The sequence below is a fragment of the Agelaius tricolor genome, unplaced genomic scaffold (assembly GCF_023055355.1).
Source record: "Agelaius tricolor isolate 1412-34295 unplaced genomic scaffold, bAgeTri1.0.p SCAF_57, whole genome shotgun sequence".
NCBI lineage: Eukaryota > Metazoa > Chordata > Aves > Passeriformes > Icteridae > Agelaius > Agelaius tricolor.
Genome location: NW_027269317.1, coordinates 1,396,101 through 1,414,430, shown reverse-complemented (window position 1 = coordinate 1,414,430; position 18,330 = coordinate 1,396,101). Strand labels below are relative to the sequence as shown.

The window sequence follows — 18,330 nt, the reverse complement described above, 5'->3', positions numbered from 1 at the left end:
TTGCCCTCAGGGCAGGCTCAGTGGGGGCTCCCATGGTCCTGCTGCAGGCGGGAAGTGCAAATCTCCGGGGCTTCAGAGCCCCTGAGGCCAGGCTGAGGGGTCCCCCCGTGTTCAGCTGTGCTGGCAGCTGTTTCTGGCCTCAGGGACACTTGGCATGGGCCCCTTGGCCACCAGTGGTGCTGCTTTGCACTCCTTAGGCAGGAGCCGATGTCCTGGCTGGGTGTTGGCACCAGCAAAGTGCCGGGGCAGGCTCTGTGCCAGCCCAGCTTCCTGTGGGAGAATATACCTTGATCTCTGATCCAGTGCTTGCTGAAGCAGTCAGAATTGCTTTTGCCCCTCTGTTAGGTGCCATGGTGTCAGCAGAAGATATTGAAGCCTTCCTGCTCAGGGCATTTCAGTGCCAGGCTTTTAGAAGCACCCAGAGCTCCTTGGGTTGAGCTGAGCATGGGGCGGTGACCTGCGCTTTGTCTGATTCCCCTTCCTTCCCTCCCCTGGAACAGGCTGTTGCTTTTAGACACCACTTGTCCTGGTTGCTTCAGAGTACTTTGGAGAGGCTCCATATCTAATTTTCCCTCTTTCTTTGGGGCTGCCCACACTTCTGGGTTCAGTTCAGCATAGGCCTGGCCAGACATTTGACACAGAGGTCCAACAGAACTGGCCTCTGTATCACCTTTTATAATATTAATTTGTGTTCCAAGTTTAGCGATCAAATCCCTTCCAAGTAAATCATGATAACAAAGTGGAGCAAATAAAATTCATTCATTTCAAATCCATCTCGGAAATCTGCTAACAGTGGTTGAATAAAACCATACATCTTTCCCACTTATCCCCTCACTTATCAAACATATTTTTAGCATTTTTCCCCCTTAGGTCTAAGATTCAGAGTGCATTGAGAGGCCCCTGTGTCCATCAGGAGAGGCCTCCTCTCAATGCAGACCCACCTGAATGTTCTCAAGGGCTCCAGTGTGGAGGGTCCCTGGTGTGATGGGAGCTGTGACAGCCCTGCCAATCCATGTCCATCAAGGGGTGGACTTGCTGGTCCTGAGGGTGCTGCTGTCTGTGCTTGCAGTGTCCTTGTGCCCTGCAGCTGGAGCCCTGATTCCTTGCCAGGGGCTGTTAGGGTGGGCTGTCCCCTGCCGAGGAGGGCAATGCCTCTGCCGGGTGCTTGTGGCCGAGCCGTGCCCTGGGTGCTGGGGCCCCCTTGGGCCCTGGAGCTGATCCCTCAGGGGCTGTAGGAACTCTGCCCTGGCCTTTGCCTTCAGCTTGGCCTTTTGCTGCTCCCTTCTTGCATTCACCTGCTGGGCCTTTGTGCCCAAGTGCTGCAGGGCCTTCTTCTGCCCCTCCTGCAGCCCCCCTCAGTGCCTGTGGGTGTTTGCCTTGCTTTAAAAGACAGGTGTCTGCTTGGGAAGGCAGAAAAAGCCTCTCTTGGAATGGAGAATGCAAAGCCCCTCCCTCTTAATTTTTAGACTAGTGAAATCAAGGGTCTCTCAGGCAAAGCTATGGGAATAGGAATACCAGTTCTTTACTAATGTGTAAATAAAGCAAACAAAGAACACCAGCTCCGGCAGTGCCAACAAACAGAGCCCGGAGCCAGTCCCGGCCTTTCGGCTGCGGCGCTTTCCCCTTGGGTGCAGTTCCGGGCACGGCCGGCAGGGGCGCTGGTGGCCCCCGCGGGGCAGGGCCGCGCATCCCTGCCATGGGAACCTCTCTTAAGGGAAATAGAGCAATCCCTTCATCTAACTCTTTCACTTTTTTACCTTCTGTAGCCTTTCTCCCGTATTTTGGAGAGGGCTGCCTTTTAACTGAGCTCCTAGTGTTTCAATAAGGTGCTTCCTGTAGAGAGAGAGAGAGTTTCCCTGAACAGCTGGAGCCGTGGTTACCAAGGGGACGTAACTCAGAGCAGGATGGGGTCAGGAGAGGATATCCTCGGTCGGAGTGTGGGCAGGGTCTGCTGCCGGAATCGCCAGAGGGGGATCTTCCCGTGGAGACCGAGCCGGAGCGTGGGCAGCCCCCATATGGCTTATGGCGGCTGATCCGGCAGCTCCCGGCAGAGAAAAGGCAGGTGGGAGACCCCGGCAGCAGCAGCGGCGGTGCCCAGCGCAGCTGGCACGGGCAGGGCAGCCGGGGATGGGATGGCTGGGACCCGCCCTCGGTGCGGTCGGCGCGGTGACCTCGGCCCACGCGGCAGGACAGAGCAACCCCCATCTTCCCCAGCATGGCCGGCAGAGCGGCCGCGGGCCGGGCAGTGGGAGCAGGGCACACAAATTCACCGCCAGCGCCGGGGCAGGTGGAGCTGCCCTGGGCAGTGAGCCCGCACCTGGGATGGAAACCGGGGCAGGCGGAGCTGAGGCGGCAGCGAGCCGGGACCCGGGACAGGCGCCTGGGCCGCGAACGGAGAGGGCAAGAGCTGCAATGGAACCCACTCTCTTTCTGACTTTTCCTCTTGTTCCCTTCACTTTCATTTCCCCTTTTTCTTTTCCAGTTTTGTCTCGGGTGTTGGTGATACTTTAAAGATTTTTATTCTCCTAAAAATCTCCTGTCTAACCTATGGCATATTCTCTTTCTTGTAGATTAAATGGGTTTTTTTACAAATAAATCTAGAAGCTTATAAATCTAAACTTCTGCTTGGATACTTTGAAATGGTCGATGAGCTAACTCACGACCTCCTAATGTTGTTTTTCTCATCACCTTTTTATTTATCCTTTGGCAATTTAAGCATCTTTCAGTAACTTGCTTTGCTCCTCCAAAAATCCCAGTGCATCCATAGTTCCTTAAAAAATGATCACACAAAGCTTGAGTACCCCAGTGGGTTTTCTGATGCATGTCTTCTAATATTTTCCTAGTAAGCACATTTTATTAAGTAATTGTCTTCCATCAAGAAGTTTCCATTTCCCTGATTTATCTTGTTCACTTCCTATCTTGTTTGATTCTTTTTTCTCGTCTTCCGTAAACTTTGGAATTTCCAGTTTTTCCTCGTTTGGAGTTAATATTAACATAACTCACTCAGCTCCATTTTCTGCTGCATCCTTAGCTTTGTGATGTGCCCCCAGTTTGCCCAGTTTGCCTCTCCTTTGGCCCGGGCCGGGTTCCCCCTGCCCGCAGCGGCTGGGAGCAGCCGAGAGCCCCGCGCTGCCCATGCCGACCTGTCCCGGCTCCATCGCCGCTCCTGCCGCGGGCTGCGAGGGCTGCGGGAACAGGGCACCGAGGGTGTGGCTGCTGCTGGGGGAGGAGGAGGAGGCAGGGAAGGGCAGGGTTGAAGGGGGAGGATGAGGGGGAGATAAGACAGAGCAGAAGGAGGAGGGAGGGGGAATGGAGGAGGAGGAGCAGGAGGAAGAGGAAGAGGAGGGCCAAAGGCGGATGGAGGCTGAGCTGAGGGAGCCAGGCCGTCCATCCCTGCCTGAATTCGCAGCCCCCACCTGTGGGATCATCGCCCCCCCCATGGCTCCGGTGAGCGGGGAGGGGGAGCTGGGCCCGGATATCCCGGGGGGTCCCTGGGTTGGGTTTTTGGGGCGATGTTTGGAGAATGAAGAAGTCCAAGGCTGAGCGGAAAAGGCCCCTTGGGGGGACATCGGGGGTGGCGGTGGCGGCTGCCGACAGAGGCAGCCTGGAGGAGCAGAGCCCTGTGTGCCCCAGGAGCCCAAAGTGGGGAGCCCAGAGAGGGGGGAGCGCCGCCATTGGCGGGAGCCTCAAGAGCCTGGAGAGGGGCAGGGGGGACTCCTTGGAGCTGCTGCAGCCCAGAGCAGAGAATGAGGGGAGAAGGGAGCCCGGGAGCCCAAACAGCTCCAGCATCCCGAAATGGGGAGAGCGAAGCCGGGGGAGCTTTTGGCATTGCTGGGACTGCCAGCAGCCTGGGAGAAGGGAGACGCCCAATCCAAGCGTGACCCCAGCAGCTGGGACAGGGGGGAACCCCAAAACTCCAGGGGGGAGGGACCAGGGACAGGGAACTCCTGGGAGGCTTTTTCAGGGCTGAATCTTGGTGTTTGGGAGGTTTTTCTGGAGCCCAGAAGGCCAGTGACTTGTAGAGATGGAGTCAGGCAGAGGGACCTTCAAACTCAATGTGTGTTGGGGAAGATGAAACAGGAAAGCCTTATAAATATGATTGTCTGGCAAAAGATTTTGAGAATATAGAAAGTATAAGGAAGATTGAAATGAAAGCAAGCTTTGAGATACCTCAGTTAGTGAACAACTGGAAAACAATGGTGTGGCTGGCTGAAGGTAATCCCCTTTTGATGAAACAACTCCCTCTGCTTGCAGACAGATCCAAGGGTCAGAGCAGACCCTACTAGCTCAGCAGAAGGGGTCCAAAGAGGAGTTTTTAGGGTTTAAAATGTAACACAGTATGGTGATGTAGTGATTCTTACAGGCTGTATATAAATGCTATAGGATTTGTGTCTTGTACTAGATTGGCTAGTGAGAAATAGAATATTCAAGACAGAAGAAGATTTACTGTAGTGTAATGGGAACCTTACTCTCTTACGCTCTTCCCCTCTTACTCTCTTACCCTCTCATCCTCTCTACCCCTCTCTTCTCTCGGGCCTGCTCCGAGCTGTGCCTGGCAGCTCCAAGCAGGGCCCTGCACCCAGGCCCTTTGCAATCAACCGCAAGTTCCAGGGCCTGGCTGCAGAGATCTCTCGTCTCCGTCTGTCCCAACCGTCCTACCCCCCGACGCTCCTACAAACGCGCTCATCCCTTGTTTTCCCCAAACCAGGATTTCCCATTGGCAACCCCAGGGAGGCTGCGAGGAAGAGGAAGATGCCCCGGGACACTGAGGCAGGTGAGGAGGAAGTTAGTGCCCCTTTCCCCTCTGTGCTGCTCCATCTCCCAGCCCAGCAGGGCCCCTGGCTGCAGCTCAGCCCTGGGGGGATCTCCTTGCCCTTCCCTGTGGCACAGAGGCAAATCCCATCCTGTCCTTGTCCTTCCTCCCCCAGAGCAGGAGCTGAGCATGGAGAGCAGGGAGGACAAATGCCCGCGGCAGAACCTGGTGGCAGAGGCCGTTTTGAGCGGCTCCACGGCGCAGGAAGCCAACGGGGAGGAAAAGCCCCGGAGCTGCCGCACGAGGAGGGGCTGCAAATGCAGATGGCGGGGATGTGAGGGGGAAAGAGCCAGCCTGGGCCGGGAAGGCGGCCGGAGATGGAGCCAGAGCTCGGAGCTGGTGCTCCATGAGCAGCTCCATGATGGGGAGAAGCCCCACACATGCGTGGAGTGTGGGAAGAGCTTCAGGTGCAGCTCCAACCTGATTGTGCACCAGAGGATCCACACTGGGGAACGGCCCTACGAGTGTGGGGAGTGTGGGAAGAGCTTTAGGTGCAGCTCCACCCTGATCAGGCACCAGAGGACCCACACTGGGGAGAAGCCCTATGAGTGTGGGGAGTGTGGGAAGAGCTTCAGCGACAGCTCCAACCTGATGAAGCACCAGAGGACCCACACTGGGGAGAAGCCCTATGAGTGTGGGGAGTGTGGGAAGAACTTCACCATGAGCTCCCACCTGATAAGGCACCAGAGGACCCACACTGGGGAAATGCCCTATGAGTGTGGGGACTGTGGGAAGAGCTTTAGGTGCAGCTCCGACCTGATCAGCCACCAGAGGATCCACACTGGAGAAAGGCCGTACAAGTGTTCCGAGTGTGGGATGTGCTTCAGCCACAGCTCCAACCTGATCACGCACCAGAGGACCCACACTGGGGAGAGGCCCTATGAGTGTTCCAAGTGTGGGAAGAGGTTTAAGACCAGCTCCCATCTCCTCCAGCACTATCAGACTCACACAGAGGAGAGGCCCTTCCAATGCCCCGACTGTGGGAAGGGATTCAAGCTGAACTCCACCCTCATCAAGCACTGGCGCATCCACACTGGGGAATGGCCCTACGAGTGTGATAAATGCAGGAAGAGGTTTCAGACCAGGTCCTGTCTCCTCCGGCACTATTGGATTCACAGAGAGGAGAGGCCCTTCCAGTGCCCTGACTGTGGGAAGGGATTCAAGCGCAACTCCACCCTCATCACCCACCGGCGCATCCACACAGGGGAGAGGCCCTATGAGTGTCCCCAGTGTGGGAAGAGCTTCTCCAGCAGCTCTCACTTGACCCACCACCAACGGAGGCATCGGTAAGGGAAGCCCTGCGAGTGCCCCGAGTGCGGGCAGAGCTTCGTGTGCTGCTCCAGCTCCATCCCCCACTGGAGGAGGCACTTTGGGCACAGCCCTGGTCACTCACATTCCCTGTGATCCATGTTGGGACCACACCTGGCTGCTTCTCCTTTTGGTTTGACCTTAATGTTTCTCTCTTTTGCATCTCTTTGCACTGCAAAAGCCAAGAGGGATGGATCTGTCACCTCAAAACCACTCAAATCCCAGTGAAAACAGCTCAATCTTACCCCAAAAGTGCGCACACCCACCTGAAAAAACTCAATCCCACCCCAAACTCACTCAATTCCACAGTCGCCAGGCTGAGACGGGTGAGGGGGGAGATTGGGAAAAGTGGGATGCCAATTTGGAGCGGTGGGATGGGGATTGTGTGGGGCTGGGTGTGTGGAATGTATTCGATAGCAAACGGAACTCTCACATGTACTGATTTCTCTCCCATTCATGTTCAGTCCGTGTCAGCCTCCCAGAGGGTCCCCTCACAGTTGCCGCCCTTGGCCTGAGCCCGCCCCTTTCGCCTCACGGTTCCCGCCCTTTCCCTGCCCCCTTTCCTTCAGGGTTCCAGCTGGTTAGGGGAGAGGAGCAGGGGGAGGGGAGATGGAAGAGGAGGGATGAAGGCAGAGAGAGAGCAGTGATGGAAGGAGGAGAAGGAGGTGGGGTTAGTGTGGAGGAGGAGGAGAAGGGATGGAAGGGGAGGGATGGAAGAGGAGAAGAAGGTGGGGATAACACAGAGGAATGGGAGGGGGGATGGAAGAGGAGGAGCAGGAGGAAGAGGAAGAGGAGGGACAGAGGGAATCGAGGCTGAGCTGAAGGAGTCGCGCTCGAGCCCTGCCTGAATTCGCAGCCCCCACCTGTGGGATCATCGCCCCCCCCATCGCACCAGTCAGCGGGGAGGGGGAGCTCGGCCCAAATATCCCAGGGGGTCCCTGGGTTGGGGTTTTTGGGAGATGTTTGGAGAATGAAGAAGTCCAAGGCTGAGCGGAAAAGGCCCCATGGGGGGACATCGGGGGGGTGGCGGTGCCGTCCTGCCGGGGACGCCCTGAGGGGATCTCCTTGCCCTTGCCTGTGGCACGGAGGCAAATCCCATCCTGTCCTTGTCCTTCCTCCCCCCGAGCAGGAGCTGAGCATGGAGAGCAGGGAGGACAAATGCCCGCGGCAGAACCTGGTGGCAGAGGCCGTTTTGAGCGGCTCCACGGCGCAGGAAGCCAACGGGGAGGAAAATCCCTGGAGATGCGGCACAAGGAGGGGCTGCAAATGCAGATGGCGGGGATGTGAGGGGGAAAGAGCCAGCCTGGGCCAGGAAGGCGGCCGGAGATGGAGCCAGAGCTCGGAGCTGGTGCTCCATGAGCAGCTCCATGATGGGGAGAAGCCCCACAGGTGCGTGGAGTGTGGGAAGAGCTTCAGGTGGAACTGCGACCTGATCAAGCACCAGAGGATCCACACTGGGGAGAGGCCCTACGAGTGTGATAAATGCAGGAAGAGGTCTCAGACCAGGTCCTGTCTCCTCCAGCACTATTGGATTCACAGAGAGGAGAGGCCCTTCCAGTGCCCTGACTGTGGGAAGGGATTCAAGCACAACTCCACCCTCATCACCCACCGGCGCATCCACACAGGGGAGAGGCCCTACGAGTGTCCCCAGTGTGGGAAGAGCTTCTCCAGCAGCTCTCACTTGACCCACCACCAACGGAGGCACCGGTAAGGGAAGCCCTGCGAGTGCCCCGAGTGCGGGCAGAGCTTCGTGCGCTGCTCCAGCTCCATCCCCCACTGGAGGAGGCACTTTGGGCACAGCCCTGGTCACTCACATTCCCTGTGATCATGTTGGGAGCACACCTGGCTGCTTCTCCTTTTGGTTTGGCCTTAATTTTCCTCTGCTTCACCTTCATCCTTTAAAAACACCCCAAGCTGTGTTAAATGAAGGAAATTGATTGAATATATCTGCAGTTCCATAATTTCTCAGTTGTTTTAGAGGGAATTTAGGATTTGGGGACAGGTTCTTTGTGGAGTGCTGCTGTTACTAAGAGGCAGGAATTTGATCTCACCCTTCTTGTGTTGATGAGAACTCCTCCCCTGACCCAAACCCCAACTCCACCTTTGGGATACCCTATAAAAACTCCATGGCCCTGCCTTTGCCCTGTCTTTGGGGGGTAAGAAATGAATTCCCAAAGGATCAGCCCTTTTCCCACTGGATTCCCAGAGGATCATCTGTTTCCCCACTGGATTCCCAAAGGATCAGCCTTTTTCCCACTGGATTCCCAAAATTTCAGCTTTTTCCACTGGATTCCCAGAGGATCAGACCTTCTCCCACTTGATTCCAAAGGATCAGCCTCATTCTCTGCTGGATTCCTAGAGGATCAAGCTTTTCCCACTGGATTCCCAAGGATCAAGCTTTTTTCCACTGGATTCCTAGATGATCAACGTTTTTCCACTGGATTTCCAGATGATCAACGTTTTCCCACTGGATTCCCAGAGGATCAGCCTTTTCCCACTGGATTCCCAGAGGATCAGCCCTTTTCCCTGTTGCCTCTGCTTGAGGCGTGACGGCCTGGATCGGGAATGGCACGGCGGCAACCCTCCTGCCGCTCGGACCAAGTACTCGCATGCACCAACGTGGTGGACGGTGAATGGCGTTTATTGACGGTTCCACGGGGTTATAGATAATGGGGGTTAACGGCCAACAAAACAGGGGCTAAGTAACTTTAATGGCAAAGGGGAGGGGTTCTGTCTGCCCCAACATCGCGAGATCTTGCGGTCGGTCCCTAATCTCCCACATTTCCCACTGGATAAATCTTTTCCCATTGGATTCCCAGAGGATAAATCTTTTCCCATTGGATTCCCAGAGGATAAATCTTTTCCCATTGGATTCCAAGAGGATCAACCTTTTTCACTGGATTCCCAGGGGATTCTGACTCTGTCACTGTTTTTTTTGTTTGTACTACTGCATTTGTATTTTGAATTTTTCCTAATAAAGAACTGTTATTTCTACTCCCATATCATTGCCTGAGAGCCCCTTAATTCCAAAATTAATTGTTATTTTAATTTAGTAGTAGTAGTAGTAGTAGTAGTAGTAATACTAGTAGTAGTATTAATCAAAGGGAGAGGGTTTAAATTTTCAATTTCAGTGGAGGCTCCTGAAATGGGGAAGCAACCCCAAGGATAAGCCATGTAAAATAGTTCCTGAAATATGTAAATGAGTTTATGGATATGCATGAGGGTCTATGAATATGCAACAGGCTGATGTAATTAAAACCAGATTAATTAAGAGGTGTCCCCAAAAATAACTGGGGGGTCTTGGTGGCCATAACAACCTTTGCTCGATGGTCCTTGTCTCCCATGACATCAGCCTGTTGCATATTCATAGACCCTCATGCATATCCATAAACTGCTTTACACATTCTAGGAACAAACTTGGCTTCATCCTGTTTGGGGGTCCCACCCCCCTCCCAGCTCAGTTTTGGGATACCCTACCCGTCCGAGCTTAATTTGGGGGTCCCATCCCCCTCCCAGCTCAATTTTGGTGTCCCACCCCCATCTTTTCCCCACTCTCCCTCCCCTTTCCGATCGTTCCACGAATCCCCTCCCCCGTGTTTGGTTTTGGGGGCTCCAAGCCCGTCCTACTCCGTTTTGGGGTCCCGACCCCGTGTTGCATTAATTTGGGGTCCCCAGCCCATCCCCAGGGTCACCTTCCCCCCCTCCCCAAATTCCTCACCTCGCAAATGATGAGTCATCAGCGAGACACGCTCTGATTGGCTGGAAATTACCCCGCGCGGTCTGTGAGTGTTTACCGCAGTGAGAGGCCTTGGTCTGTGCCTGGCAACTGATGAGTCAGAGTCGGGCCGGGCGCTGATTGGCTGTAAATCGCTGAGCGGGACCAGTGCTCTGAGTTTCTGCCCAGCAAGTGGATCGTCATCAGTGCTGCGCGTTCTGATTGGTCGGGATCTGTTTTGGGGTGGGGACGGGAGGAACTGAGGTTACTTGGGGTTTCTTTGGATTTATTTAGGGTTTGTTTGGGGTTGATTTGGGGCAATTTATGGACTATTTGGGGTTTATCTTGGGTTTTACTTGGTTTATTTCTGTTTATTTGGGTTTATTTGGAGATATTTAGGTTTATTTGAATGTATTTGGGTTTGTTTTGGCTTATTTGGGTTTACTTGGGTTGATTTGGAATTATTTGGGGTTCTTGGGGTTTATGTTGGTGTATATGGCTTTTTTTAGGTGTACTTGAAATCATTTGGGGTTGTTTGGGGGTTGAATTTGGGGTTTTATTTTTTTTGTTTTTTGGGGGTTATTTGTAATTCTTTCCGCTGATTTGGGTGACTTTTAGGTATTGTTTGGTGTTATTTGGGATTATTTGGGGTTTATTTCAAGAGTTTTGGGGTTATTTGGGGTCATGTGGGGTCAAAAAATCCAGGAATGTTTCTCCTGCAAGGAACGGGAATTTTTCCTTAAAAATCCGAGAGATTTTTGCCCAAAAAAATGGGAATGTTCCCTTAATAATTCCGGACATTTCCCAGCCAATAGCGGCACGGCTCGCCCCAAACAGTCCAATCATCTCCCAAATTAACGAATCACGGCGCAACCTGCCCAAAACGAACGAATCACCGTGGGTCTCCCCTCAGGAACACCGGCCACCCCGTGCGCCGATCCAACCAATCACCGCACGTCTCCCCTCAGACACGCCCACCTCTCACATGCTGAATCAACCAATCAACGCAGGTCTCCCCTCAGCTACTCCCGCCTCTCTCGAGCTGAACCAACCAATCACTGGGCGTCTCCCCTCAGCAACTCCCGCCCTCCCCGCAGCGGTCCAGCCAATCAGAGCTGAGTCCGAAGCGGCGACCCCTGACCCCGGGGCTGAGCATGGAGCGGGCGCCCCCTCCCCTCCAACCGCCCCCCGGGACCCCCTCAGGGACCCCCGGGAGCCGCCCCGGGCTCGGGCGGGTCCTGCGGGAGGCGCTGGAGAGAGCGGGGGAGGCGCTGGGAGAGGACGGGGGGGCTCCGGGAGCTGCTGAGGAGGCGCAGGAACAGGTGAGGGGTCCTGGAGGGATCGTGAGGGGAATTTGGGGAGGGGTCTTGAGGACGTTTAGGGGTGATTTGGGGAGGGTCTTGGGGGGAACTTGAGGGGGATTTAGCGGGGTCTGGGGGTGCTGTGGGGGCTTTGGGGGGAAATTTGGGGAGGGATCCTCGGGGGGTGTCACGATCCGTCCTCACGGACGGGTTTCGTGATGGTTTGTGAATTTGATCTCAGGGTGCAAAAAGAACCGACACTGTACAAGGGGGTTTGCAATGATAATCGAAACAAATTCACCTTTATTGAATGACCACAGCAAAATGCGATAGAGGGATTAAGGGAGAGAAAAAGATAGAGGAAGAGAGAGACAAAAGAGAGAGAGAGAGAGAAAGAGAGGGATAGAGCTACGAAACGTAGAGACGAAGTCCTTTGGTCCAGTCCAGTCGAGGATCCGCCTGTTACGTCGGGGAGATCTCCAAGTCTCTGGCTAACTCAGAGGTTTTTATTATGATAACTCTATTGGAAATTGCTGGGGAGGGGGAAACAGATACAATAAGGAATAGATGTAACAGGTAGTCCATGTTCTCAGCAGTAAACGAGAGCCATTGTGTTCTTGGTCCAGCGGTCACAACCTGCAGGCAAACATCTCGCTTTGGTCAGCTTGCCTCCCCCACACACCTGCCCCGGGCTGGGGGTTTCAGTGCCAGTCCTTGGAAGGAGCAGAGGGGCCTTTTCACATGGGGGTTTCATGTCTCAGTCCTTGATGGAGAGGCTCCTTACATCTCAGTCTGTCTCTCACGGTGGTTGTAAAACAGGTGAGGGTCTTCTGTGGGGGGACCACCCAGAACTCAGGAGAATCCAGCCAGGCCGAGAGGTGGGACAGCTCCCAAGGCTGTTGTTGCACAAAGGGCACGGTGCTTCCTTCTTCTTCTCATTGGGCTCAGTGTAGCACACAGCAAACAACACCTGTGCAAACAATGGCTCGGCAACGCTCTCAGGTCTCAGGCACATGACTTTCTCCTTTGGAGCCAGAGATTTAAGACAGGGGGGGTCTTCTCTTCAGTGGTCCCCCAATGACGATCGTGAGGCAGATGAGGGAAAATTCGGACAGACTCTCACACGACCCCGTGACTCACAATTGTCTTGAAGGGATCCTCATCAGCAGAACTCTGGAGTGTCGCTGATGGGTCTGCAGAATTCACCGTATGTTGGTAGTATAACCCGGAAAAATAGGGACAACAGAAAGGGAGGAAAAGAGAGAGAAGGAAAAGAAAGGATAGGAAAAGGAGGGGAAAAAGGGAAAAAATAAACAAGCATAATTAATATTGATTTTCATAACAATTTTCACTAATGGTTGAATAATTAAAACAATGTTACTTTTATAACACTTTTCAAATGGTTAAACCAAGTCACAAATAAACAAAAGCAAAAGCAATCAACAAATCATAATACAAGCATTAACTTTAAAAAATTATTTTCTAAAACAATTCACTAAAAATCGAAAGTAATTCCCACAAAATCAAATGGAAATTAGGATTATTCCAAAACACATATGCTTCATTCATAATTGCCTTGTGTCAAAGGCTTGGGGATGTCCACAGTGCATGGGACATCAGCCAAGTTGTGTGCATTAACTATAGACGTCAATCTTGTCAGCTGTTTCATGCTCCAATTCATAACGAATGGGACTGCTGATAAAATAAAACCAAGCAGAATTGGTATCAAAAGGATAACAATGGGATGACACAGACTGCTCAGGACACCCGTGGCAGTAGGAGACCACCTAAAAGAGTATCCCACCCCCTGTGCTCGGCATCTTTCTCCACCCTTTCCATGACACGGGGTATCTGTCTCACATTGTGATGAACAGTCACCAGGGCTTTCTGTGCGTTTTTCTCAATCTTCTCAAGGATTTCAACTAAGTCTCGATGGAGCAGCAGTTGTCTTACCAAAGTGAGATCCATCCCAATAGGAGTAGGCATCAGTTTGTGAATCAGTGTGTAGCTGGATTGCAATGGGTAGTGAGAGGTAACTGGAGCTTCATAAGAGAAATCCCACCCTGCAATTTTGGTAAAGTTACGAGCACAGAAAGTTGAAAGATTTTTAGTATCTACTACCACGTTTTCTACAAATACAAAATGACAAGCAGTTCTAAGCATGCACATCTATTGCCTATGTATGTAAGGACTGTTTCAGAAGTCTCATTAGGATGAATTTCAAAATGACAGATATTTTGCTCTGTGTCTGAACAAATGTCTTGAGCTATGATTGCATTGCTTTCACAGATAAGCCCTTGTTGTTCTCAGACAATACAAGATTCCAAATTAACAGTTTGCCATTTCTCACCAATTTGACGGGCCCATTCTCTATATAGATAGAGGGGATAGAGAACAGCTGAACTGTAAAACTGATAGAGAATTACTGAACAGTAATTCAGTTCTAATGCTGTAACAGGGAAAATCAAATGCTCTGAGGCATTGTGTATGGTTAACACAAAAGCTGTGGCTGTATTTGAAATGGGCTCATAGGTAAAATTCACCAGGTTCCACCAGGATTGGAATTCTTTTTCAAAGTCAGTGGCACTGTCCCAAATTATTTTCCGAATTTCAGTGGGAAAAATGCCTTCTTCACCTTCTCTCATAATTGAGGCAGTGACTGACTGCAGCCACAATTGTGCCTGGATACAGCTGAGAGCCAAAGAAACGTTGTTTTGTGTAGCACCAAGTGCATCAATTATCAATTTGTGATCATTAACATTTACCTTTTCCCAAGCCAACCACAAACACCCCCCCTTCCCAGGCAGTGTACCTTTTTTCAGTATCTCTGAAACCGCGGGAATAAAAACCAACAGGCTTTGTCAGACCCTCAGGACCCCGCTGCCGTATATGAACGGAAAGCTGTGAGGAGGCAAATCCATATTCCAGCTGAAAGGGATCTGTGGGATGGACAGGGTCCAGTGCTTGGTGTGCTGTCACTTCAAAAATCAGTAATTGCAATGTTTCCTCCTGAAAAGAAGTCCAATCCCATGTTATTCTTTTTCTCAGCAAGTCATAAAGGGGAACAAAAGGGTCATTCTGGTTCCTGAGAGGTTTATCTGGTCTTTCTATAGGAGACATAGCTACTGTGGTTTTCTGAAGGAGAATTGCTGTAGGTTTAAGTGTTCCTGGAAGCCCTTGAATGAGAGCTCATATTTTCAGGCTTTACAGGTGATTGCATTGGTGACTCAAAACCAGGAATTTGTTGGATCGGGAGGAAGAAATGCGGCACTCAATATGCGTGATCAGCAAGTCTCCAACTTTCTTGATAGTTCACACATATTTATATTGGTGTTAATGTGGCTTATACATATTGCAAAGCTGAGCTCATTATTGGTTAATTACTTCTCGGTCAACCACGCCTACTTTTATATTATTATGGTTATTTTGTTACTACTTCTACATTCTCGTGGTTATTCTGCTGAAACTATCCTCATATTGTTGGCAAGAGACCCTCTCCTCTATCCAGTTGTTGCACCAAGGGCACAATGTCCTTGTCAGTGGTTGGACACTGACTGCTGAATCCTAGACTTGCCTCCTTCTAACTTAACCAACGCTATTATGTCGACGTGACCTTTCTCAGCTGGCCAGCTGTCCACAAAGCTCTCCACACTGGAGCGGTTAACTGGAAACCTACAGGTAGAATCAGGCTTTGGTATTGATGGATGGCTCAAATCTTTAGGCCTGGGATCATGGTTACGCTCTATTGTTAAGGTCAGCATTATAGTGAGCATTATAGCTTTGTTGTTAGTATTAATTTTGCTGTGTTTTTGCATATGCCTACAGAACATGGTGCAAAAGATGATATCTGCTGCATTTAATCAGACCATGTTTGTTCAACAGAAAAATGGGGGAAATATGGAGAGCTTTGTGGACAGTTGGCCAGCTGAGAATGGTCACGTCGCCCTCCCTGTGGCCCCCAGCCCAGCCAGGACCCCCTGAAACCTCCCCCTGATCCCTTTTTGTCCTGGCCAGGAGCAACCAAAGCCCCTCCCATCCCTCTCAGCATCCCACAGCCCCCTCCTGATGGTGGCGAGGGAAGACAAGCAGTCAATCAATATGATTGGTAAAGCAAGCTTCGGTTTATCTTGAGCACACCGGTACTTTTATATTGTTTTCCAGTAATTATGCATACTTGTCTTTAGTTTATTGGTTTAATTGCTCATACATGTCGTGAGTTTCTTGGTTTAAAGGAAGAGATTACATTTACATATTCCTCCTACTTTGCGGTTATGCATACTTTATGGTTTCTATTCTCGTTGCTGTCCTTGCCCGTTCGACCTTGTCAGCAGGCAGGACACAGCATCTTCCTATCATGGCGTGCGGCCTGGTTATGCTAAGTGCGGCCCACTTATGCCAAGCTGCTAAGTTAACATGTATGCTCAGTTATCATGGGGCTTGCTTGTACAACATTTCCATGGATCCATGGCCCTTTTCCTCCAGCCATTCTTCCACACTTTCCCTTCCACACCGCACGCTTGGGCAAATTGCACAGACCAAGCAGCCTTTTCCCCCTCTTCCCCATTGGCCTGAAGACACTCTGCACCAAGAGAAAGCTCCTGGACAGCCGGCTATCCAACAACAGCAATTTAATGTTCCTCTAGGGGGTGAAGGGAAAGGAAGTGCTGGCAGAGGAGAGGTGTTCCCCGCAGGCTCAGGTGGCCCCAGCAGACGCAGCCTCCCGGAGCAGTTCTGCACAGCGCCGCAGCAGGACACTCAGCCGCGGCCACACAGCAAAGGCCGCGAGTGCCAGAGGCGGCGCAGTTGGTCTCGCATCTTCTGGAGTCGGGAGCAGGGAACGCTCTGTAGAGCTAAAAGGATGTACAGAGCTTGAAGCGCCAGGCATGAGATGGCAGGGCTGGTGTCATCCGTCATGTCCTGAAGGGCTGCAGAGAGAGAAACAGAGGCCCAGTCAGAGGCTGGATCTGCGGGCAGCTGGGGAGAGCCTCCAGGCTCGTGCATAGCACGCAGCTCCTGGCACGGCCTGGAGGAAGCAGGAGGCAAAAAGGACAAGCTGGCAGCTGCTGGCCAGGAATGTCCCCCACGTCCCTGCAAGGTGTCTGTGCTGTGGGCACCTTGGGGCGCGCAGGGAGCGGAGCCGTGGGCGGGCGGGCCAGGGAACGCAGGTGCCAGCGGCAGCCCCCGGCGAGAGCCCGCGGGCCTCACTCACCCCTGCAGATGATGCGGAAGTGCGGCTGCTGCCCTGTCAGGAAGCGCCCGGCCATCCCTGGGGAACACAGAGCGTGTCCTGCCTTCAGAGCCACAGCTGCCGCCCACGGGCGCTGCCAGCCCCGAGGCCACACGCCCTGCTGGCCCGGCAGGGCTCAGCCCGGGCCCCTGGCGCACGCTGCCGCCCCAGGCCACGGCTGCCAGAGGGCGGCAGCAGCAATGCCGAGCCCAGCCGGGGCTGCACATGCCCGCGCCCGGATCCTGCTGCCGGGGCAGCAGGCGGGGCTGGGGCCGAGCTGCGGCGGACCGGGCCGGGGAGGGAGCCGGGCTTGGCGCTCACCCATGAACCTGACGGCCGCCTCTCGCAGGGGCTCCTGTGCGCTCCGCACGTAGGGCAGGGCCAGGCGCAGCTGCTCGGCCGCTCGGCTCCTGTCCTCTGCCAGCTGCAGAGAGCGGCGGGGCACGGAGGGAAAGGGTTGATGCGGGCCCTGCCCCTGGGCCGGGCGCTGCCTACGGCCGCCACTGCTCCCCCTGCCCACAGAGCCCTGAGGCCCGGCCAGCAGCCGCAGGCGCCGGGCTCGGCACGGGGCGGAGGGCCCGGCGAGCCGCGGTGCCGCCCCGCAGCAGAGCCCGGCTGGCTCGGGGCTCCATCGGCACCGGCCTTGAGGCCAGAGGAGCCTGGAGAAGAGCCCGCACGGCCCAGGCAAGGGAGCGGCGTGTGAGGCGCAGGCTGCTGCCCCTGCCTGCGGCACAGGGAAGGGGCCACAGCTGCCAGCCCCACAGACTGGGCGCCGGGGGCAGGCGGCTTCTGCAGGGATTGGGCTGGGCATTCCAGGCTGTCCTTACCAAGCACTCGGCAAATCTCCACATCTGATCCCTCTGCAGCAGCTGCTTGAGATCCTTCCTCTTCAGGAAGCTTACTGCAGAAAGCAGCGTTTCCCGAGAGGCCTGCAGAGCAGCAGAGACCCAGAGATGGCACCGCAGCCCAGGGCACCGGACCCGCATCTCTGTGCCAGGGCCGGGAGGAGGCTGGAGCCCGTCAGGTGCCAGGGGCTGGGGAGACAGCTGAGCTCCTTCCATGGGGACACCCAGGAGGCCTCACCTGTGCCACACGCCCGTTCTCATCGTGGCAGTGGAAGAAGAGTGGGAGCAGGCTCTGGCTCACGTGCTTCTTCAGGGCCTTTTCTCCCTTTGCCACTACCAAGGCGATCACGTCTTGGAAGAGGCGAATGGAGAGCAGCTGCACAAGGCTGTTGTCCTGTTGAAAAGGAAGCCAAAGCCCTCCACATCAGCTGCTCCAGGCCTCCCTGTGCCCAGGCCCAAGGCAGCACCCAAGTGCCCGTGGCTGGGGGCACAGAGCCTCACATTGTCAAAGAGGTGCCAGAGCGCCTCAGCCAGCTGCAGGGCGATGGGGCTGGCTATTGCCAGGTCTCTCTGCAGCAGCAGGAGGCTGAGCACAATGAGGGTCTTCTCCACGATGTCTTCATCCCTATCCCACAGTAGCTTCCCAAGGCTTTCAGTCAGGCTGTACATGCTTGGATCCTGTGTGCAAAACAAGGCTGGGCAACCCCACGCTGCTGCTGCTGCTGCTGCAGGGCTCAGAGGACGAAGGCCTGTCCCAAAGCACTCAGGCAGCTGAACAGCGACCCCGGAGAGCTGGGAGCAGCTGCCACAGCTGCCAAAGCCCAGCTAAGCCCAAGGGGCTGCTTGCCCCAGCCCCACGCTGCCAGCACAGCTTCAGCTGCTGCCTCCTTCTCACCATCGAGGTGAGCACCACGAGGCCTCGCAGCACCACGCCACGCATCTGCCTGGACTCGCTCTGCAGGTGCCTTGTCAAGATCTCCAGGACTTTTTTACCGCATTCGCTCAAGTCCAGGCAATCCAGGACCTGAAAGGCACAGAGCAGGCACAGAGCAGGCACAGAGGTGCCCAGCTGGCAGGAGCTCAGAAGTGCACAGGGCCGAGCCAAGGCAGCAGCACAGGGC

The 18,330-nt window shown here is 54.0% G+C and overlaps 1 protein-coding gene and 1 pseudogene across 6 annotated transcripts in view; one reads left to right on the top strand and one right to left on the bottom strand.

Moving 5' to 3' along the window:
* LOC139604908 (zinc finger protein 271-like) overlaps positions 1–9,121 on the top strand; it is a 130,745-nt gene extending 121,624 nt beyond the window's left edge. For 2 of the 6 annotated variants that reach the window (XM_071456214.1, XM_071456215.1), the window contains exons 2-5: positions 4,709–4,774; positions 4,929–6,099; positions 6,303–6,447; positions 7,251–9,121. In XM_071456214.1, the coding sequence (XP_071312315.1) occupies positions 4,753–4,774; positions 4,929–6,099; positions 6,303–6,447; positions 7,251–7,832 (1,920 nt within the window). In that variant the 5' untranslated portion in view covers positions 4,709–4,752 and the 3' untranslated portion in view covers positions 7,833–9,121. Of the gene's footprint in view, positions 1–3,319; positions 3,448–4,708; positions 4,775–4,928; positions 6,100–6,302; positions 6,448–7,250 lie in introns of those variants that run through there. The other 4 variants (XM_071456218.1, XM_071456217.1, XM_071456216.1 and 1 more) reach the window with 3 other exon arrangements.
* The window catches only part of LOC139604931 (zinc finger protein 774-like), a 239,435-nt pseudogene that overhangs the window by 162,410 nt on the left and 58,695 nt on the right, over positions 1–18,330 (bottom strand).